Source organism: Parasteatoda tepidariorum, chromosome 5, assembly GCF_982258835.1.
Source record: "Parasteatoda tepidariorum strain Cologne lab strain chromosome 5, Ptep-v5.0, whole genome shotgun sequence".
Classification (NCBI taxonomy): domain Eukaryota; kingdom Metazoa; phylum Arthropoda; class Arachnida; order Araneae; family Theridiidae; genus Parasteatoda; species Parasteatoda tepidariorum.
In genome coordinates this window covers 55,993,342-56,018,167 of record NC_141759.1, presented here as the reverse complement: position 1 = coordinate 56,018,167, position 24,826 = coordinate 55,993,342, and the positions used below count along the sequence as shown (strand labels likewise).

General features: G+C 25.5%; 1 protein-coding gene across 1 annotated transcript in view; it reads left to right on the top strand.

Moving 5' to 3' along the window:
- Positions 1-23,876, top strand: part of Taf5 (TATA-box binding protein associated factor 5) — a 31,077-nt gene extending 7,201 nt beyond the window's left edge. The window contains exons 6-20 of the mRNA XM_043047611.3: positions 1,620-1,743; positions 3,322-3,440; positions 5,063-5,140; positions 5,252-5,352; positions 7,812-7,903; positions 9,680-9,799; positions 10,398-10,543; positions 11,537-11,674; positions 14,195-14,276; positions 15,234-15,345; positions 16,696-16,809; positions 18,611-18,665; positions 22,464-22,586; positions 22,747-22,843; positions 23,645-23,876. Coding sequence (XP_042903545.2) covers positions 1,620-1,743; positions 3,322-3,440; positions 5,063-5,140; positions 5,252-5,352; positions 7,812-7,903; positions 9,680-9,799; positions 10,398-10,543; positions 11,537-11,674; positions 14,195-14,276; positions 15,234-15,345; positions 16,696-16,809; positions 18,611-18,665; positions 22,464-22,586; positions 22,747-22,843; positions 23,645-23,759 — 1,616 coding nt within the window. The 3' untranslated portion in view covers positions 23,760-23,876. The remainder of the gene's footprint in view (positions 1-1,619; positions 1,744-3,321; positions 3,441-5,062; positions 5,141-5,251; positions 5,353-7,811; positions 7,904-9,679; positions 9,800-10,397; positions 10,544-11,536; positions 11,675-14,194; positions 14,277-15,233; positions 15,346-16,695; positions 16,810-18,610; positions 18,666-22,463; positions 22,587-22,746; positions 22,844-23,644) is intronic.
- Positions 23,877-24,826: the final 950 nt, after the last annotated feature.

The following is a 24,826-nucleotide window of genomic DNA, read 5'->3' as shown; positions in this document are numbered from 1 at the left end:
AGATTCACCCACTATTGATACCTGATTTTTTGATAAAAAATATTTTGCCTTTTGAGTTTTTAGCCTTTTGTTCTTATATTATTGATTGCTGTGTGTATTTTACATGTACAAACGCAAATTTTAAACTAATCTATTTGAATAACTAAAAGGTTTGGATTTTCAATCCAAACATATTTTTATATTTTTTATAATGCTAGTTAATATCATGCGGACATATAGCAGTTATTTTATGATAAAGAAACTCTATTAATAATATTACATTATCAAATTGTCCTGTAATGAATTCGGGGTTCTTACCATTATTTAATTTTTTAGCAAATGCCATAACAAACCTTGCTGGGTAAAATTTTGTAATTTCACAATTATAGATTGGTCCCTTTAATTCTTTTAAAAGAATAATCGATTCCAATTACTGATGCAGTAATCAGATAGAACAATGAAATGGTGAGTTGAAGGATCATTCACTTATTACTATGGTATAAAATGTTAAGCAGCATTTTGCTGTATTTTCATTTCGAGATTATTGAAACTGTAGATTGAAACCATTTGAATAAGGAAGTTTGCATTTGATTGGAAACTTTTCTTAAATACTTGTATGAGGTGATATTAACTAATTTGGTTAATTAAATATGATGAGATGTTAACTTTTAATGCAACAGTGCTGTAAAAAATTACAATATATTAATCTCGATTACAAATAGTTCAGTGTACCATTAATGAAGTTATGTGGGATATTTGTAAATGTTAAAACTTTTTTTTATAAACAAAATAATCCTGAAAATCAGAATAATATATTTTATTATTTATCGGGATAAAATTTATCTTTAATATACTTATAGAGAATTGTTTTTTAGTTTATTTACATTTTTCAAAAGGGGTCTGGTATATGTATACTGTTTCAAAATTTGCCCTAAATTTGTTAAAAGAATTTCTGACTTTTTCTTTACCCTTTACAAGGCAACTTCCTAACAAATTATCTTTCAATTAATTCGTAACTTAAAATTTATACTGGAGAGGGGGGGTGGAGTTTCAAATGCTGATCTTTTTCCTTCAAAATATCAATTTGCATAGTAATGTCAAGATTAGCAGCTTTTATAGTGAGTAGAAATAATTCTCTCATAATTGGCTGGTAGTTTGATATTTTGGATTAAAAAAAATTGCATTTGAAAATTAGTTTACTGTTAGTTTAATTGTAGTTGAGGAGAATTGAACAGGAAAGTTTTCAATCTTGATATAGTTTCTTTTAAATCTAATTTTTTTTCTTTTACGTTTTCATTTCCATTTTTTATGTAAAATAATGTAATAATATGAATATATTTTTCAATGATGTCGCGAAGTTATAATTTATTTTTAAGGTCCAATTTTATGTTATGTGTTTTGAACTACCTTTTTGTGAGTGCTAATTTTTTTTAATTATCCGTCTTCAGAAATATTATTTCATCAGTTATTTTATTTAACACAAGTTAAAACATCAGTTGACACTCATTAAGATTGCAAATGTTTATTCAATAATCATTATTTAGTGTTTATTTTCTGTAAGTTTTATTAAATTATTCCTAATTTTTTTACTGGTAGATAGTAACTAATAATTACTTTTTAAATCTCTATTTTCATTTCAGCTCTATATTTTATGGACAGATTTGGACCTGAACAAGAAGAATATTATTTAGAAGATGTAAAAAAACTATCGTGTTTGACTAAAAAGGATCACATGAAGGGGAACGAATTCATGGATAATTTTAGGTGAATACATAATCTATACCTAATATATATTTTTTTAATTAAAACATTTCTTATAATTTATATTTCCTGATATCAATTTAATTAAAAATATAAGATAAGACATTACTGAAGAGATTATTCTAAATTTAAACTTATACTCAAAGCGTAGCATATTTATGGTTCGATGTAGATATCATTGCTATTAAATTTCTTTTCAATACTTAATATTATCAATGACTAACCCATATTTCTTTTTATTTGAATTATTACATATTCTATAAATTTCCCAATAATTATTTAATTATAAACATACAAATTTGTTAACATTACTGAAAAGATAATTCTAGATTCCAACTTGTATTCTTAGCTCAACATATCAGAAGTCGATGTCAAAACTATGAAATTTTTTTATTCTGAGTAAAGTTACCTTGTTTAATAGTTGTTCTGTTCACAATTGTGTGTATCTTTTCTTTTTATTATAATCACAGTTGTAGAACTAGTGTGACACAACAGTGTGTGTTATCATTTCATTTTGGGTTTGTAGACAAAAATAAACCAAACATTAAGTAAAAAAAAAAGAAAGAAAAATTATAGAAATTTTTTATTTTATTGAAAGGGATGTTTCTTGTATTAATAGTAGTGTTCTCCCTGAACATTCTTAGAAGCACGGCTGCCCTCCTTGCCCTTTGATCCCAATAAATGTGCTCTCTTTGCGCCCTCTTTTGTAAAAATAAGCCACCATTCCCTAAAAAAGCAACCTTTTTATTCATGCCCATTTTGGAAGAAATTAATTCACTGTTTAAATAATAATTACACACTGGTAAAATTATCTGTGTTTATAGGTTTAATTCTGATTGTTATTAAAAATATTTACTTTGTTAAGATTATTCTCAACTGGTTAAATTTTTATAAGTATCTCTTTTCGGGGTGGGGTAGGAGTATATTAATTAATTTTATAAGTTATTTTAAATTTATTTTTTAAATACGTACCTCTTTTTTTTTTTTTTTTTTTAAATGCACCTATTAGTGTTTATGTTCCCATAATTTTAAGTTTAAATTATAGTAAAAAGCTTTCAATTTGTTTATCAATTAATCATTTTTTTAAAAATTTACTTTAATTAATTCTTATAAACTTCAAATTCTTCTCTTATTTTGATAGTGAGTGAGAGTCTCATCATTTTGATAATGAGAGTGTTAGTTTGATAATGAGTTTGAAATTTGCACATAAAATATTATAAGAGGGTTATTTAAAAAGTGTTGAGGATAAAATTCAGTTATTACATAATATTATGCATTTTGATAAATTTTTACGATGTTAAGTGAGTGCCCTTTCAAAATTTCATCTGTAGTTTCAAAATATTGTTACGTGGATGAATTTGAAACCGCAAAATTACTGGTTTAAGAGGAAAAATAACTACATTTTTATATTAAGAATGTAATAAATCAGAATTAAAAAATTATATCGGTAATAAAGTTTTTTTTTAGCCATTCATTAACATGTAATCCTCAGACCTCCTGAGGTGGTTTTTGAGGAATGGTAAATTAATAAATTAAGTGTAGCTACATGGTTTATAGTTGTATTTGTGTTAATTGTTTCAGATCAGGACAATTCACTGTAAGGATGTCCAGAGATACTTACAATTTTCTGAAAAGACATCTTCAGGATAAGAAACACAATGTTTTACAAAATATAATTCAAGAACATTTGTATCTTGATGGTGAGTGCATAATACATAGATACACTTATAACCTAAGCTCAAACATTAAGTTTATAACTGTATATTAAACTATTTATACTTATTTGACAACAAGTAATATTATAATTATAATTAATTTATTTAAGAACAAAACATTTATAGTAAGAAAATTTTTTGGTGTATCTGCCTAAATCTGCCTTAAGCCATAACACTGTTTTAATTGTCTTAATGATATATTAGAACTTTTGTAAGTATTTATTTTTAAAAAAATATTTAAAATATCAATTCAAAAATATGCAAATAATAAACCACTAGACTTTGCTAAAGTAAACTTGAAGTGAATTAAGTCTATGGTGTGCTTGCACTCACCATAGACTTAACTCAATGCAATTTTGAAAAATAGAAGAAAAAAAATTTATTCAGGATTTTAAAATTTCTGTGGTTTTATTATGTTTTTTGAATTAGCATATTTATACAAAAGATAAAGTTTTATGATTAGTAAAAACTAGAATTTTTATGCGTTTTTTAAAATTTGTAATTTATATTTTTTAATTCTAAAAGTTCTCTAAAATGTATATTATAATTCTATTAAACTCTGTCTAGTTTAACTGATAATGTTTAAGTAATAATTTTTACAATGCCACATTCTAGACCAGGGATGGGGAAACTACGGCCCGCGGGGCAACTGTGGCCCGCCGGAAGGTTTTATCCGGCCCGCGGGTAGAATTTTAATTTGCCGATCAGTGGCAAATATAAACAATATGCATCCATTTTCTTGTCAACTATTTAAAATTATTTCTATTTTTCCTCGTTTAACAAAGTACTAATGACCTTTTTATTTTCTCTATTTTTGTTCTACAAAACATAAATTGATGGAAATAGTTAGCACAGACAGCGTCAATTGGTAAAATGTTGCAAGCAGAAGTTCTTTATAGAATAGCATTAGATTGGCTCTAACTAGCGTTTGTCTTTCTCGAGGAATCTAATATAGGTAAATTGTACTTCACATTTGGCAGACTGCGCATTTTAAGATCCAACGAGCGGACAATCTAACAATCATCTGAAGCAGTTGTTTCTAAATATGCCAAAGTTTTACAAATCATTACCAAAAGCTAGTTTCCAAAATTTAATATTGAATGCCCAGAAAATCAGCACTATGTTTGCTTAATCTTATGTATGTGAATAAGAGTTTTCAACTATGAACCTTAGGAAAATTCATTTCAGAAATAGACTAGACTAACGGAAAAGCATTTAGCCTTGTTTCTTAAAATAAGCGCATCTCACTTCGAACCTTAATGTAAAGAATTTTTAAAAATGAAATCGCAATTTCATTTATCTCACTAAATATTTAAATTAAAACTTGTATGTCGCTTTTTTTTTTAAATTTTGAAAGTTTTACTTAGCCCACCAAACATTTTTTTCCTCTATTTTTGGCCCTTGACCAAAAAAGTTTGCCCATCCCTGTTCTAGACAATGTCACTATCTTGAGTATGCATTTTGTAACTTGTTTTATTGGTTTTGATAAGCACTTCTCTTAGTATTATTTTTAAAATTTTGCCGAAATTTTAACATTTGAATTGTTTTTAGTTGAAATGCAATGTAATTAGACAACTCTTTATTTAATTTTTCGATTATTTGTACAGTGTATGAAGGAATCTCTCGAACCAAATCGCAGATCGATAGTACTGCTGGTGCTCTCGCTGGTGAAGCTGCCAGACAAGGTAAGTTTGTTTGATAAATTTGTTATTTGTGAATCTGTTCTGCTATTTTAATGAAATTCAGTATTTTAGCATAATAAAGGTATACTAGCAATGTGTTTTTTTTAATTCTAGCTAATAAATCCAAAGTATTTTATGGATTACTGAAAGAACCTGATATTCAGATTCCACTTGATGATGAAGATGAGGGTCAAGATGGTGATGATAAGCCGAAAGTAAGTTTAACAGGGTGCATAGTGCAAGCACCTTAAAGTACTTTAAAAAAAAGTACTTTAAGGTGCTTGTTTTCAATTTTCGTTTCACAGTATTTGTTAAAAGCCCTTAAAGGTGCCTTTTTCATTGGGTGTTTTTAAAAAAAATGCTTCATTTTTCCCTTTTACAAAACGAGATTTTTCTTTTACCATTTTGATTTTCGCCAGGAATTATGCAAAAACACACTGTTCATATTGTTCTATTCAATGTTTTCACAATTAATTCAACCCCAATCTATTCTGTCAGTCCGAAGCACATGAGAACACCATTAGTTTTACATGACGCAAAATTTCATGATTTTTGACAATTGTCAAAAACTATGCTAAAAGTTTTTTTTTGGTCATCGGTTAAAACCGTCAATTGTCAAAAACTTGCTAACCATGCCTAATTATGGTATATTTTTAAAGTGCTTAAAAATATTTTTGAGTTCTTGAAAAGTGCTGAAAAGGTGCTTATTTTTTGTTAAAAAATTATTATGCTTACCCTGGTTTAATTTTTGAGTTTTTGGCAATTTTTTTCATGTGTAATTAAAAGAAAGAAAAAACATGCTAAAACATAAATAAAAAACTGAGTGAAAGAAGCAGGTAAGGGACATTTTAGTGAATTTGAGAAATGGACTTAAAAATTTATACTTTACTAATTTTTATTACTTTACTTAATGTTTATATTTTTAGTATATTTGTGGAGAAATAATTCTAAAAATTTTTTTTTGCCTGGATTTATTTGACCCTAACATCTGTATAAAAAGGAGCTTGCTTTTTTTGGAAAACAGGCATCTGCTTGTTTTCATAGACCATTTTTAATATTTTTCAATTAATATAATTTTGTTTGAAAATCTAAACAAAATATACACATATTTAGGCTTATATTTTTAAATTGAAATTTTAGCTACCTCAATTCTGAAAAAACTGGCAACAAGTTTTATCTAGCGTTGTTAGTCCAAAACCAATTAAACGGCAGGGTGAACTTAACATTTGCAGTGTGCATGTTTTACTGCTATTTATCGCTTTTAATTGTTAAGAATTAGGTAATTATTAATTTTAAGAATGTTATTATTTTAAATAGCCCTAATTGTGGTCAAAATGTTTTATCATTTTGTTACATCTAAGATTGGAATATAACAAATATTGAACCACTTTATGGTATTCAGCCCTTTTGTTGAAAATTCTGTTGGCCGAATATTTCGCAAAGTGTTATTTGGAAATTATTTTTCAACAAAGTTTTTTTGGGAGAAATTTTAATAGATTTAGCAAAGAAAAATATTTCAATTCATTGAATGTTCTAATAGTTATTTGCTTAATATTTAAAAAATAATAATATTTCCTTAATTATAACAGATGCTTTGATGAACACAAAGTTTAATAAGGCACTAGAAATTATTTTTTTACGCATTTTAAATTTTAGTTGTTTGTAGACCTGATGAAGTGTGACTAAATTTTCTGATGAAAGTTTTAGATTTACAGAAAGACGAAAGCTCCTAAAAGTTATGCATAATAAGGTGAAACGTGTTTTAATTATTACATAATAGGTAGTTAAGGGTTGATGATTTATTTAAAATAAACAGATTCCTTTGAGAAAATTTGTAATGTATAATTTTCTCTGGGAAATTTGTCTGTTTTACAAATTTTTTTCGCTGGAAAAATTTCTCATTTTCTCTGGAAATTTTGTCTGTTTTAGGCATTTGGTGTGATAAAAATTATCTAAAAGCAGCATTCTATTTTAAAGAAAAAAGAAAGAGAGAAGGAGTAATAAAGAGATATTGTAAAAGTAATAAAGAAACTGTATTGACAGGAATTTTTTTTTCTATTATCTTAAACGAGGCTATGATGCTGTTATTCTAAAAATTCTTAAAAAATGTGCTTAAAAAAGCCTCTAAAGAGCATCAAAAATTGCATTAACTAGAAAAATGTAATACTCTTTAAATTTTCTAGAAAATATTTTTTTAAACAGAAAAAAAACGACTTGAAATTATAACCTGTTTCTATAAATGTAATAAAAGTTTGTGATAATTTAAATAAAGATGTAGTTAATGAATAATTCCTATTAGGGAAACTCTGAACTTCTTTGTGTGGCTCATCTTTCTGGTGTCATTTTTTAAGAAGTAAAAGGGCAGTTAGTGACATTTTGTTAAGAAAAAAATTCTTATGAAAATTTATAACATACTATATATGTGCATTTTTGTCAATAAAAAGATGTTTTCCCTGTATATTATTATAATATTTCTGGATTTCTCTGCTCTACCTTATAGATGTATGTTAACATAAAAACATAAACATTTTGCAACGTAACATTATGTTTATATCAAAATTTTTTGAAAATAGTTTATAATTGTTTTGTATTTTTTATATATTTTTAAAATTGATACAAATGAAATTACTTGTAATAATCAAACTTTAATTTTTTAAATTTTATGCTTTTTTAGAAAAAGAAACCAAAGAAAGATCCTTTGTTATCAAAAAAGTCTCGTAATGATCCAAACGCTCCTCAAGCAAATCGCATTCCTCTGCCAGAATTGTGAGTAATAATATTTTTTTTTTAACTATGTGGTTTATTTTCACTGTAAAAGTCTATTTTCATTGTTTATATTGCTAAAATATATTTTAAAAATTATAAGAGCATAAATTTGATTAATTATATTATTAAAAGCAGGACAAATGAAATCGAAATGTATTTTTTATTTCTGTATTTTTAAAAACATTTATGTCAAAATTGGAAAGTAAATAATGTGAATGAATATTTTCATGATCATCATTTAGAGATTTATCTGAACACTTCAAAATTTCAGGGGAAGAAAATTAAAAAAAACTTTGAGAGAAAATGTTTTTTCCCACAGTATTATTTCATTTTAAAAAATAAGCGTTTATTGGAGGATAGTGTTGAATAAATTTTTTTTTTTTTTTTTGTGAAAATTACTTTAAATCACAGAAAAACATCAGGAGTCTCTTTGCAATACATTTATTTTCATTGAAAATTGCTAATTTAAATCCAAGCAATATAAATTAATTCCTGTACCTGTCATCATCTATAACAAATATTACTTAAAGCTGGAAATTTGATTTTCATTAAAAATATCATTTGTTTCTTTTTTTCTTTCTAATTTTTTTTTTTTTTTTTTTTTTTTTTTTTTTTTTTTTTAACATTTATGCCAAAATTTGAAAATAAATGATGTGAATAAATATTTTCATGATTATCATTTAATGATTTATCTAATGTTATCTATAGTTAACATAAATACTTTGCAAAAAAAGGGAAAGAAAAGTTAGAAAGCGTTTTTCAACAAATTATTATTTTATTTGAAAAATTAAGTGTTACTGTAAGATAATGTTAAATCATATTTTTTTGTAAAAAATTCTTTTATATAAAAAACATCAGGAGTCTCTTTACAATACATTTATTTTCATTGAAAGCTCATAAGCTCTTCAAATAATAAATTAGTACGGAAAAACCAGATATTTTATATCAGTTGGATTGAGTCTTTGTTAACCACGGCTTCATTTGATTTCTTGTGGAAGTTAGGTATATGATCAGATTATTCTGCCCTTTTGGTTTCAGTGCTGGAAAATCTTATGCATAGTTGGGCAATGAGGTTGGGATTGTAGCGTGCACCTAGAACCAGTATTGTCTTCAGATCATCATAAAAGATTACTTCCAAACTCTCACCATTTGTGTAACTCTAGAGTGAAGAACCAAATCAACTCCTAAATACTTCTGATAAAAAATTTGAACATTTCAATTTGCAGTAGATTTAAAACCATATAAGTTGTATTAGTTTTTCTTAATAAAAAATTATTGATAAAAACAAATCTATGGTCAATCTTGCCATATTGATCCTACCTAGACATTCATTTTGCAAAATTAAAAATAAAATTCCAGTGTTTGAGGTCATAAAACTTTTTCTTTTGGTAAAAATAAATCAATTAACAAATTTAAAAAAAAAAAAGTTAGCTAGTTACATGCATTAAACATTTCAATAAAGGATTCAGATAATATGAATTTTTATTGAAATAATGTATGTGTTTTGTATTTAAATAATAAAGTTTATTTTTAAAATAATTTATTTTCAGATTTATCATATATTTTTCTGATCTTTAGATTCAGGAAATTAATAAAAATGTGATATTTATTGTAAATAAATAATCCATTTACACCTGCTTAGGTCTGATAAAAATTTAATTATATCAATGATAAAAATAAAATAAACTCAGAAACTCTTTCTCATATTTCTCTTTTTATTTATTAAAATTGTTTTTATTTATACATTTATTATAAATACATTTATTTTATTTTCAGGCGTGATGCTGATAAACTAGATAAAATTAATGCTTTAAGGGAAGCTCAGAAACGTGTTCGCTTGGGCCCAAATAATTTGCCATCTATTTGTTTTTATACATTCTTGAATTCTCATCAAGGGTAAGTAACGTATAAACTTGTTTCTTGATAGCTAGAATATTTTAATTTGTTTTATGTACTTTTTTACTTTCTGTTGTATTAGTTTGAAATAATCTTTGCAAGTTGTGTTGGTTGAATTGGTTTTATTGTTTCTGTATATTTTATACAGAATTTGTAATTCGTATTTGAGTTCAAATTTCAAGGTAAAATGTCTATTTTATTTTCTTTGGAATTTAAGCTGAATAAATTTCTACATTTATTTTAATATTTGGTTGGAAAAATTATTACTGATACTGAATCAAAAATAATCAAAATTTGTTTTACAACTGAAACATTCTTTAAATGTCCATTTCCCATATCCCTGCCAACTTGTGAAATCTACCTGCATAAAGCATTTTTTTTTTTTCGATAGCAAAATTAAGGTTATAGTTTCACTTTTAAGCACAACAAGCATATCATAAAATAAACAAATTATGTTTTGAAAGTCAGATTCTAAAATGCTTAAAATTTAGTTGCATAGAAGGATTTATTATTTATTTTATACATTTGAAAATTTATAAAATAGTTTTTTTTATTTGAACGAAATTTTGTATTTATTTCTCATTTATTAATTATTTAGAGTTACATGTGCTGAAATAAGTGAAGATTCTAGTCTGTTAAGTGCTGGAGCTTCAGACTCTTTAGTACGGATATGGAGCTTAAATTCCAATAAACTGAAAGCAATGAAACCTGCTCAGGAACTTGAAAATATTGACAAAGAAGCTGGTAATGTTTTGATTGTACATTTTGTAACTATAATTTTTTTAACTATATTTTTAAAATACATTTTAAAACTATAATTATACTATTATTAAATTATTTGTACTATAAATTAATGACTAAAGTCACAAAGATGTATAATGCAAATTGTCTTAAATAGAATAATATGCATTGCAGTCGATTTTTTAATTAGAATTAAGTTCGTGAATTATTTCGTTTGAGCTGAACTTAATTAACACTTTCTGGCATACATAAAATAATGGCTATAGTTTTTAAAAAAATATTTTTTGGAGAAAAAGGGATATTTTATTTACAGTTCCCAATATTGGGGTTTTGTTTATTCAGAAATATAAATTTTAGTGTCAAACACTAAAATTTTTCATTTCTAATTTACTTGTATGAAAAGTGTAAAACAATAAATGTATTTGCATAAGCAATTACAAGCATGAGCCTGGGGAAAAGTTTAGGAAAATTGAAATTCACTAAATAAATTTCGGGGGAAATTAAAATAATAGCTAAGCTAATTTGAAAAAAACTACCTAAACTGAAAAAAAAATTACTTTTAGTCAACTCTGTCTTTTCTTATGCGTATATGTAAGTATATAAGAACAGTTGAAAGTAAAAATACATAGTGAATGGAATAAAATAAAATAGCATGTTGCAAACTCTTTGAAAAAGACAAAGTTGACTAGCTATGAATTCCAAACTAAATATAAAAGTATGGAGAGGGTCATATACCATTTATTTTTAATCTTCATTTTGTTACTTTACTAGAGTGTTTGTGTAGTCAAATGAGCCTTGCATGATGTTCTAAAAGTAAAGTATTTTGTTTTTAACTGAATTGTAACATTCTATTAAATTGTGAAAATTGGTAAAAAAAAAATTTTCTTAGCTTTTTTATTATTTATTTATTTTTTGTTAATGCAATGTCTTAATTGCACCTTGTCTTTACAATAACACTTAGTATTTTTCATTGAGCCTTGTTTATCTTTGTTTCAGATGACGTACTGTATAGGATGATGGATGAAAGAAATGCATGTGATATAAGAACAATGGTTGGACATAGTGGTCCTGTTTATTCTACTAGTTTCAGTCCTGACAGAAATCTTCTACTTTCATGTTCTGAAGATGCTACAGGTATATATTGATTCATTTTGAATTTTTATCGACGAAATGTTGAATCTTCTATGCGTCTGATTTCATCAGATCTGATTTCATCTGATTGCTTTTGTTTTATATAAAGTTTGGTTTATAAACCTATCTTGAGAATGAAATTTCTTTTTTTCCCCTCTCTCTTTCAATAAAAACAATTTCATGACGTCAATCTGATGCAATTTCTTTGCTTGTTTCAACTATAACACTTCATGGTGCATAGGATTTTTAAAAAGTGCTTAAAGGTGCTTATTTTCGATTTTCGTTTTTAAATGCCCTTAAAAGTGCTTTTTTCATAGGGTGTTTTTAAAAAGTGCTTAATTTTCCTTTTTCGAAAATGAGATTTTTTTCTTTACCATGTTAATTTTTGCCATGTATTATGCATCTATCTCGGTATCTATTTCTGTGTACCATAGCGTATGAAAGCGCTAATTATTTTACAGGTTTGATGAAATACTTGCGAGTCCGCATGTGAGCTGGGTTCGGTGAGATTATTGCACTCTCATGTGCAACTCTGCAGCATTTTGCTACAAGATATTCTCAATTTCAAGCCTCATTTTCCACTCTCTGAAATCGAACCAAAAAATCTCTTGATCATTTTTAGTGGCTAATATAATCAAGAAAAGAGTTTCTTGTCAAAAACTAGTTATTTTATCATGATCATGTAAAGTCTTTGAAAATTATTTTGCATTTTGTTAGTGTATATGGTGCTCAAAATTATTTTTTGAATGCTTAAAAGGTGCTTATTTTTTGTTGAAAGATTTGGCTACGCACCCTGCTCTTAGATTAAGTTGGTTGAAATAGACAGGGTATCGACGCACCTGGAAAGTCATGAAAAATCATGTCATGAATTTCGGTATTGATCAAAATTTATCATGAAATGTCATGATTTTAACTATTTATTTAAGAAAATCATGGAAAGTCATGGATTTAGGTCGCTGAAAAATCTAATTTTTAAAATGGAATTTAAAAATTACCCCACCCCCCATTTCATGTTGTTCCGAATATCTGAATTTGTAATAAAATCCCCACTCACAGTCATATTTTATTAAAATATAAAATGTTTTTATCATGTTCTTTAAAAGTTATGGTGTTCTTTCAAAAAATGAAAGAAAAAACATCATTTCTAGAGCAAATTATCTTATAAACTTCTGTGATTTCAAAATTTTTGTTATTATTTTTATTTTATCAATTTAAAATTCTAGCTGAAGCAAGCCAGTCTTTGGCGAATTTTTTTTATTCCTAAATGAGAACATAAAAATCAGGAGTATTTCTTTCTTTTTGGATGAACAAGAAAAGTATCTTTGGAATATAATTCTGCAGAAAAAAAAATTATTTGCTTTTGTATTTTTTTCAGCTCTTTTATTGCTTCAGCTCTTTCTTTACTCTGTTTTTTTAAATTTAAAATTTTTAAATATGAAGATACAGAGTATAACAGTTTTGGTTATACCTATTATTTCAATTTATGTTACTATAATGCTTTTTTAAATTTCTTGTGTTTTTGTTAGAGAAAATAGTAACTTCATTAAATCATGAAAAATTCTAGGAATTAGTCATGGAAAGTCATGAATTTGAACATCTAAAATGTAGCAGATACCCTGAATAGAAGAAATATACTATTAGAGAATGACCTTGCACATTTGTTACATGTGTGCAAATAAGTCTTAAGTTGCTAGTTGCTTGAGAATAAGCATAATTACAGTTTATGGATCACTTTTCTATGAAATGGTAATTTGTATTAAAAAATATAATAAACTTAGAGAGCAAATTATTTAAAAATATGAAAATTGAGAGCATAAAAATGTGTTTCAAATTCCGTCGATAGAAAGACAAAGCTGCTATGCTTAGTACCATTATGCCATATTTGACGTTCAGTAGTTAGCATATATTAAATAACTGGTAATTTTATATAATATTCAACATTTTATGTGTCCTAAATTATCTTTGCTATTAAATTTAAAATTATTTGACCAATAATATTAGCTGTGTAAATAGTTATTAAATATTTTAAAACAGCATGAAGTTATTAATTTTATTTTTTGAATCCAACATTTTACATCATTTAAAATATTTTACTTGTTAAAACCCATAGTATTTTTTGAATAATCTTAAATATGCTGATTCTGTCAAGTAATTTTCATTTGAAAATATTAATAATTATATATTACATTTAACATTTCATTTGTCTAAAAATATATTGTCTAACAATTCATAACACTAAGTGGATAGCATTAGATATGAAGATTCATCACAGATTATACATGATATTACAATTTGTATTTGTGAAACTAATAATTGATGTTCATTAAATGAACATTTTATATGACTTAAAATATTTATTGTAATTACGTCATATTCATACTTTCTTTCCCGAAATTTGATATCACTAATATATGTTAGTCCAATTTTTGTGTACATTGATTACAGGAAAAACTTTTACTGTTATTTTGTATCTTATCATCCAAAAATATTTTTGAGTGTTAACTATTTCAATTTTGTTTCTAGTTCGATTGTGGAGTTTACAAACTTGGACAAATGTTGTTTGTTATAAAGGACATTGCTTTCCGATATGGGATGTTAAATTTAGGTAAATTTGCAATTATAAAAGCTGTATAAATATGTTATCTTATTTTTTCAGACAGAAAAAAAAAGTCTTAGAATAATGTTTTTTAAAGAATTATTTATTTTTAATTCAAAGATCAAGTGTAAATGTTTTTTAATATATCTTATATCTAAAAATAAGGCATAACTGATAAATCAATAATAAAATTTATGCCACTGATTATGAAATTTACTTAAGCTTTATATTCATTAACAGAGCATATTTGAAAGAATGCAAAGTTCAGTTAAGCTTCATATTAATTAAACAGAGCATATATGCAAGAAATAAGAAGAAGAAAAAGAAGTTGTAATGTTTTTTAGTTAAGAGGTTGCTATTTTTATCAACCTTAACTGTCTGTGTTGCAAAAGTGATATTTCAAATCGTATTTATATATCTGATAAATTGTTTAAGCATTCAGATAGGTCAAATCATTTGCCTTAAAAGTGTTTCTTCAAAAGCGCAAAATTGTTGTTGAAACTTTTTCCTAAGATAATGACAATTGCTAAAATTGCTTGAAAAATCAATATTTTAAATTTTTCATTACAAAAATACTGGTTTAATTAGTCATTGGTAGGATCTTTTTAGGAGAAAGTTATAATTGTTTTAGTAGTTTTATCTAAAACTTTGTATTTGTTTCAGCAATTTAAATTATTTTATTAACAACTTGAAAATTTCAAATTGAATAATATTCTATTACAATATGTTTTAACTCACTGTGTGAGATTTAAATCATTATTTTGTGTGAGGTTTAAATAATTATTTTGAGATCAGACTGGATGTAGCATTACATTGAATTTTTATTATTATTGTCTTATATTTACATGAGAAATATATTGTATGTTGTTGCTAAATAAAAAAATATGCTGTGTTTGATAACTATAGGAAATGAAATATTGTTAAAGTATTAGTATAAATATTTTAGCAAATCTTTCTATTGTTTAGTCCATATGGTTATTACTTTGCATCCTGTGGACATGATAGAACAGCCCGATTGTGGGCAACAGACCAGTATCAACCTGTCAGAGTTTTTAGTGGACATGTATCTGACGTCGATGTAAGTATCTAGTGTTCTATTGAAAACATTTTGATTTCCTTGAATTATTTTATTGCGTTCTTTAACAAATTTTCTGATTTATAGAAGCCTTGATATAATTTTGGTCTCTTCACTTTTTTCCTTTAATTCAACCGTTCAATAATATAAGTAAAAATTCAATGATTAAGATAATTTACTCTCAGGCTACATTTATATGGAAGATATATTCTCTTTCTGAACAGTATATTTAAAAATGTTTTTTAGTCTTATTTTTTAAAATTTAATATCTTATAATTTTGTATGCTATATATCAGGGGTGGCTAACTTGTGGTTCGCGAGCCACATGCGGCTCTTTGAAGGATTATTTGTGGCTCTCGATAAATGTACCCAAGTTCCCTTTTCATTTTTGTGCTATTATATTTTAATATTTTTCTAAATTCATTTGAAATCAACATAATTCAAGGTGAGTTTTCCATTTCCAATATAATTACAACCCAAAAAGCATCTGAAGAATTAGAATTAATAGAGATGCAAAACGATCAAGCTCTACAATTAAAAAATAAGTCGATGTCGATTACTGAATTTTGGAAATTTGTACCAGAATCGAAGTATCCTGAAATATAAAAGGCTGCTTGTCAAATTATTTCAATATTCGGAACAACATACTTATGTGAATCATATTATTCAACTTTGAAATTCGTGAAATCCAACCACCGATCAGTATTAACTAACCAGCATCTCAAAGAATTATTGAGAAGTGCTGTCACCAATTATTCCAACCAAATTTTAATGAATTATCAAGAGAAGTAAAATAAATGTGTTTAATTTATAATATTTAAATTCAATACACATATTTTGCACTTTTATTTTAATGCTTTTAATAAATATAATTTCTGTAAAGAAACTTTTTTTAATACCTTTTTTGCATACCTTTTAAACGTGTATTTAACTGCAGCTCGCGAAAAATATCACATTTTGAAAAATGGCTCGACTATCAAGGAGCTTGGCCACTCCTGCTATATATATATATATATATATATATATAACAATCTATGACCATTCAATAGAAACATATATATATATATATATATATATATGTTTCTGTTGAATGATCATAGATTGTCTATAAAAACAGTGAATAAATTTTATCTTTTCTGGTATAAGTGATAGGTTACGCCAATTTAAACTTTGCATAAAACGTGTTTCATAAAATTATCTAATTAAGATTTAATGACTTTAAAACATCCGAAATTTTAATATCCATGCAACAACTGAGCTAGAAGGTAGTGATTATAAGATTACCCTGATCACAAATAAATGCCTTTTTCTACTTTAATTAATTTATGTGCTTTTTTTTTTCTCTCTCCCTAGTGTATTCAATTTCACCCTAATTCAAATTACATAGCTACTGGCTCAAGTGATAGGACCATAAGGTTATGGGATGTTTTATCCGGGAGCTGTGTCAGAGTCATGACTGGTCATAAGGTAATTGAAAAAATTTCATTTCATTAGTTGCATTAATTAATAAAAAAAAATATGAATTATAATTCTTTTTCGTCATCTATTTATTAAAATTACAAATCTTTAAAAGCTTAACAAAATTGCTCTTAACATAATGATTTTAATGTCAAATATGTTGATTAACTTGAATCATTGATTTGAAGCAATAATGAAACAAAGAAAAAATACAATTTATCTGAATTATTTATTGTTTTACAGTCACTATTTAAGTGCCATCATACTTTGTTCAATGCTCATCATAATTTTTAATTTTAATTGCTTTTAGACATTTTTTTTTGTTAAGAAAAAATGTCTAAATCTCAAAAGATTATTGCAAGTTTAGGGGAAAAAAACTTAATTTTAGTTTTATATACTATTATTTATACTTTATTAATAGCTGACAGATAATTGTTTTTTTTTTTTTGGTTTTAGCTATTCAAGATATAATTTATTTAATTAAATTAGTCATCAAGTTTATCTTTTAAATTTTTTGTATATTATATTAATTTTTCTATATTACATCTTAAAAAGATGTTTAAGAATGTAAAAAATATACTATGCTTATAAAACTATGCACATTTTATTAAAAAAATGTTTTTTTTTAATAAAATTTGTAAATGTGTATGAAACAGTGTTTGTTGTAATGCTAATGAAAACTGTACAGAACATATATATTTTCCCAAATTTTTGTTAACATTTAATTTAATTTGTAAATATATTTTTGATTACTTTATTTGTTTTACACCTTTTATTTATTTTCTGTGTATTTATTTTTGTTAAGCTTAATAACTTTACTTTTGCCTTTAGTTCTGTTTAATAAAATTTTTGTTCGTGTAAAGTTTGTTGTGAAATTTTTTTAATTGTAAAAAGGAAAAAAAATAATATGATTCTTGTAAGCGTAAATGTGAAAGAAAAATTTCTTTCGAAAAGCGTGAATTTATTATTTTAGTATGGATATTTAGAGTTCTTATTTAAAGAGCTGATACTAAACAATATATTTAGTTCTACTTCATTGTATAGTTAAGATTTTTTTTTAAAGATTTTAATTCAAACAAAGAAATTTTTTTATTCTAGATCAAAATCAAATTAATGATCTAGAATAAAAATTGTTTTGATGTTTATGTGTTGCAATTTGTTCTAGAGCTGTTGGCTTTTCAGAGTTTTATGCTCAAATTTGCACTTATTTTGAAAAATATTTTGAAAGTTTTTAAATTTTACTTTAGATTTATGATGTTAAGACTTCAGTTTTCCAAAAATAAAATTAAAAAGTTTTAATTAAAGTTGTTTTTTTTTTAAAAAAAAATAGTGGCAAAACCAGTTGGATACCTTAAGTTGGTAGGTTAAAATTATTTTTTAAAAATACGAAGAAAATATATACTAAGGAAAATTCTTGTTTATGTTACAATATTGTTTTCATATTGTGTTAAAATTATTGTCACTTAGATATTAATAGACTTACTTGTTAATGAAGAAAGTATGTCTTAATACTAATTTATTTAAAATATTTTATTTTAAATGTTTATTTACTTATATATTTTTTCAATTTATTACAAGAAGTTCCCCTTCTAGTTCTACTAGAAGTTGTTTTTCAGTTGATTGTAAATCCTTAAAAAGTTTTACTAAAATTTCTTAAAATGGTTATTTTAGTAATGATAGGTTACAGATTGATGACAAGAATATAAAGAATCCTATTTAAACAAGTTCTTCTTAAATGGATTCACTATATTTGGTTTAGTTTTCTGATATATATTTTAGTTTTTAATGGTTTGTTTCTCTTGCTATTTAGGGAGCTGTGTATAATTTAGCATTTTCAACTTGTGGTAGATTTCTTGCATCTGCTGGTATGTAAATACTTCCTTTACAATATTCAGTTATTTTCTAATTATCCATCATCCATGAAAGGTTTAGTTATCATTTTGTATTTTTTGCAGTTTCAGTCATTAAAAGACATTTTCCAAAGATGTTTATTGTAGATTTTCATAAGTGTGTATACTTTCTTATATGCTTTTTTTAAAAAAATTATATCTATGGTTGCATTCTTGTACATTTTCATCAGCAAATATGTTTGTAATGCATAATTTCAAAGTATTATATAGTCACAGTGCGTAGCGTTTTTAAAAAGGGCTTATTTTCGTTTTTTAAAGCCCTTAAGGGTGCTTGTTTTCATTCGGTGTTTTTAAAAAGTGCTTAATTTTTCCTTTTAGAAAAACAGATTTTTTTCTTTACCATGTTCATTGATTTTCGCCATGTATTATGCAAAAGCGTCCTTTTCGCATTTTTCTATTCAGTGTTTTCACTATTCATTCAACCACAATCCAATCCGTATGAAAGTACCAATCATTTTACATGCTTGATGAAATACTTGAGAGTTCGCATGTGCGTCAACTGAGCTGGGTTCAGTGAGATTATTGTCAGGCTTCATTTTCCACCCTCTGATATCGAACTTTAAAATCTCTTGATCTTTTTATAATGGCTAATATAATGAAGAAAAGAGTTCTTTGTCAGAAAGTAGTTGTTTTATCATGATTGTGTAAAGTCTTTGAAAATTATTTTGCATTATGCTAATGTATATAATGCTTAAAAATATTTTTTGAGTTCATAAAAAGTGTTTAAAAAATGCTTATTTTTTGTTAAAAGATTTGACTACACACCTTGATAGTGTTCTCAAGTGCTATAAGTAATTTGCTTTTAATTGTAACATACTGCGATACACACGATTAAAAAATTTGGCATAGTGAATCATATTCACAAATTTAAGAAAAATCACGCTTTATAATATATTTTAAAGAAAATAAACTTTGGTAAATCTTAGTTTGTTATCTTTCAAAATATTGTAATACAAAAGATTTTATTATGTTCAAAATACATTACTGATATTCTAAGGTAATAAAAAGATTTTGTGTTTTTAAAATTGAAACAGATATGCTAAATATTAATTTTTAAATTAATTCTAATATGCTTCATGAAATTTTTCATATAAATTTAGAGTGGTGCCAGCCTTTAAAAGTCTGCAAGAATGCTAATGCTAGAATGCCGATTTAAAACACAATGTAACTATCAAACTATTTGCATTGGTAGTCGTAGGCTGCAAATATTAAAACAACTATTAAACAGTGTAAAAGTGATACTTAATATATGTTTTAATGTAATAAAATCTGGTTGACTAGTATACTAACTAGCTTACTAACTGTTACAGAGTAGGTCCTTGGCAAATTTGATTTTAGATCTTTAAATTATTTTTTTTTAATTGAGTGGGAGCCCCTGTTGTATGTAAAAAAAATAAATTTCTTTTTCTGTTTTACTTTTCTTGGTTATTTCTTTCCATCTTAATCTTTATTTATTTATAGAATTTAATATTTTTACTTATTCGTAGATATTTCTCATTATATGTTCTTTATGTACTTGAAAACTTAGATTAAATCAGCATAACTTTAGATAACACCAAAATTTTTACATTAATTGCTCTACTTCAAAGTTTCAAACATATATTTTTGTATTTGTTTTTTTTTGGTTGAATTTCATTATTTATTTAAACTTTTTTTAAATTTATCAGAAAAAAGTGGCAATTGATTTTAGTTGTAGTTAATTTTTAATGATAGGTAATTAGTTTTTGGGCTTCTAATGGAGTACATATAATTTTAAGCTTGAAAATTAGACTGAAAATATTCAAAAAATCACAAGGAAAAAACTTAGACCATCAAAAGAGTTAATTTAAGTATTTAGTTAAAAAGATTTTACCCTATTGACATTTATATTGAAACAAATGGTTTGTCTTAAGTGTTTGACTTTTAAAGGTAATCATGAAAATTTTGCTAAACAAAGTTATATGTACCGGTTTTGTAAATATATCTGAAGCTGGGATTATGTAAAGTAATAATTTAAATGTTTCATTATTATGAGAAGAATTTAAAGATTGTCCTTGTAAAATGTAAAAAAACAGTGAAATAAAATGAACTCAGTTTAATTTATAACAGCATACATTCAATTCGTTGTCTGGAATTAAATTGTAGTTTTATTAAAAATTGTACAGTGCTTGTGAAAAAAAAAACTTTTTTTATTTTAATGATGATTTTAGAACTGATTATTTTCACTGATTAGTTATTAAAAATTAATTTCAATTTTGAACCAATACTTTTTTAAAATTAATTCCTCAGTTTATGTTGTTTATGAGTAAATGAAGCTTCATATGCACTGTAGTTACACTAAGACCATGATGTTTTTAGTTAAGAAAGCGTAATAAATTATTTTAATTATAAAATTCCCAAGAAATAAGAATAGCATCAGAATTGTATTTTTGAGTTTATTTTATACGTACAAACTGTTTTGAATGCAGATGTTAAAAATCAAAATGATAATACAGAATTATTGAGCAAAACAAAAAAGTAAACTTGTAGTCTTTGGAAATACTTATACTTATTTTGCAGTCGTTGTATATGCAAGTTGAAAATGAAAATATAATTAAATGAAATCCAATTGCTTTACATAACGGTAACATTTAATTTAAACTATTTATATGTTTAAAATATCGATGAATATCATTATCCCTTAACATTCTTTAGGTTGGTACATATGAAATGTCAGATTTTTAAGTGAATACATATAACTTACTGCTTATCTTTTTTCAAAAACTATTTATTTTATCAAAATGTGCCCCATTTGTTTTAATACACTTTTTTGAACGGGATTTTAACGCATAGATGCCTGTATAAAAAAAAAAATCTTTATTTTTAGAATCAATAAACTCAATATTCTTTAAATTAATAAATTTTTTAGATTGTCTTCATTTTCATACTGTTCAGCTCCTAAAAACTGTTTTAAATGTTTAAAAAAAAAAGAATGTCGTTTGATGAAAGATCTGATAATCAAGCTGGAGGCTGCAAAATTACATTAAAAAAATGCCTTTCAATGATAACAGGTTAGTAATGATGTGCATGCACTGCTACTGATTCAGCTTATTTAGTTCATGCAGTGCCCACTTATTCTTCTTTTCACCTTATTAACTTCAGAAAGGCAGGGGTGATTGTGAGCCCAAGTCAAAATTCCGGAAAATTGCTTGAGTTAAAAAAAAAAATTTTTAATTGAAAAAAATTTAAACAAGTTTTTTTTCCTTTTTCTCATTATTTCTTAGTTTAATTAAAATATATTTAAAATTTTGCACATACCTATACCACTTATACATACCTATGACCTGGAGAAGTATTTAAAATTTACAAATATGTCTTTCTTTCTTGAGGTAATGATTATAACAACTATTTACTGATAAAAAATAAATATAAGCTTATAAAGTATCTCTCTGGCTCTCCCTTACAAACAAATAAAATAAACTGTGTTTTTAAGTTCCACCTTTGCAAATTTGATTTCCGGGAACTTCTGCGATCAATGATTCTTTGAAACGTCTGGACCTTCTTTCTCCGGAAACTTCCGGATCACTGTTAGCAAAAAATCCGGAAATCCAGATTTTTTCCGGAGCACAATCAGCCATGGAAAGGTGTCACAATAACTTTGTAAGGTCAACTTTTATTTTATAATAAAATTATATGGTTTTTCATATTTATATTTAATTTATTAACTTCATTTTTTATATGTTAGATAAAAATATTTTAGTGTGCTAGTTAATGCATTATAATTATTCTCTTTAGGATCGGACAAAAAAATACTCATTTGGGATATTGCATATGGTCATTTGTTGGCAGAACTTACCGGTCACCATGATACTATTTATTCCTTATGTTTCAGTCGAGAAGGAACTGTACTAGCTTCTGGTAAAGTATTTTTTATTATAAAAGCTATTAATTTCACTAAAAAAGATTAAACAAAATTTTTAGAAGTATCGAATAATAAATTTATGCTTGTTTACTTGGCATAAAAATGTTACGATTCTACACATTTTCATCACACAAATGTTTCTGTTATTTTTTTTAGGTGGATTAGACAATTGTATAAAACTATGGGACATCAGTAAATTATTGGAAGAAATAGATTTGGAAGATCTAAATATTTCACATGCACCAACTGTCAAGTAAGTAAATAGTTTTAAATATATACATTTACATGATCCTATTTGCTGTCAAAAAGCTCAGAAATAAAAGCTCTCTAAAAACTAGCCTTGCAGAGTTCTCAAATTAAATTATATTATATCATATAGTTTTTGGATACTAATATTACAATGCTAGAAGCTGCAACTTCTTCCAAAATTAACAAATCTCAAATGCAATGTGTTAATCTAAAATGGTAGGAAGTGGTGGATTCTGGGAGTTTTAGGAAAGAAAATTATTTAATTCAATAAAATATTGATATTACCAAAAGTAATTTTTGGAAGAAAAATAAAATGGTCTTAATATTGTAGCAAAGCATTTTTTTTCCTGTTAGTTTTTAGCAACTATCTTTTATTAAATTAGGTTTTCATTGACTTATGAATTGGAATAAGTTAACAATTAGTTAGAAAGATTAAGTATTCAGTTAACACTAGTTTTCAGTTTTCCACTAAAAATTCTTGGATTTTATTGGGAGTCACAGAAAAACAAACTGGTAAATATTAAAATTTATTAACTATGAAATATTTGACTTTTTATATACAGCAGGACTTTTTATTTAATTGAGAAAATATGGTGGGTAAAACATTATGTGAAAAAATTTCTTAGGTAGCCGCTAAATTTCCAGACCTATTTGCTGAGTATATTTATTAAAAACTGCAGCTTTTGGAACTTAACTTATAATTGATTAAATCTATATGACCAAGCTTCAATTTGTAACAAAATTTAAAGTTATCATTCTTACAAACCTTAAAATCTCTTTAATATTTATTGTTTTTTTAATTTAGGAATACCAGTGATGCTTATTTACTGGGAACATTCAAAACTAAATCTACACCTGTGCTATCTTTGCATTTCACTAGAAGAAATCTGTTATTATCTGCAGGAATGTATCTTGGTTAATTTTTTTGTTATTTCTTTTGTAAATTTATTCATTATATTATCAAAACTTAGGGTTGATGAATTTTCAGTTGTTTTATTAATTCATAATGTAAATAAACATTCACATTTTATAAATAAGTCATTTGTAAAAAAATTTTTAAATCTTAAATGCCAACCGAAACTTGATGGTGCCATTTCAATTAAAATCTATTGTCATCTAAATTAAAATCTATCAGTTTATAAGTGTTGCAGAAATATTTAAACTAGCAAATCAAATGGTATTACAAGTTGCTTTACATATACAGGAAAAATTCGTTATTAGCGATAATTTGTGGTAGCAGACGAAATTGTCCTAATAGCAAGCTTGTCTTTTAAGCAAACAAATACATATGTTTAATATTAAAATAGCAATAAAAAAGAATGAAAAATTTTACATATATATATATATATAATTTTTTATTTTATTGAACAACTATTTTAGAGTAGACTATTTTTGCCGATAGATTGTAGACGGATTAACATTGTTGATCTGTAATTGATGAAAGGCAGAAATGTCTGCGACAGTAGTGTTGTGATAACAAGTTTCCAAATCATAACCAGTTTTTAAAAGAAAATAAAATGAGTTGCAATCTCTTTGTTTGCTTTTTTAATTGCAAATATTTTGGTAAAAACTTTTTTTTTCACTGATTAAAATTATTCTGTAAGAAAAAACAAGCTATTATCACTCCACCATTCTATATAAATTGCACCTAATAGATTGTCATTTTCCAAATGTAATGAAATCTCAATTAAAAAACAAAAAGTTACATTGAAAAATGTGGTTTAAACATAACTATATAAAAGTTTGCATTACAAATAAATTTTTGTTAATAAAATATATATTTAATACTAAATTGTTTACATAGACATAAAAAAAAGCACTATCTCCATTTTCATTTCCTAAACCAAATAGACACTTCACATACAGCTACAATTTTGAGCGCACTGTTTCATACAGGGTACCTGCTACATTTTAGATTTTCAAATTCATGACTAATTCCAAAAATTTCTTATGACTTACCGAAGTTACTATTTTCTCCGACAAGAAC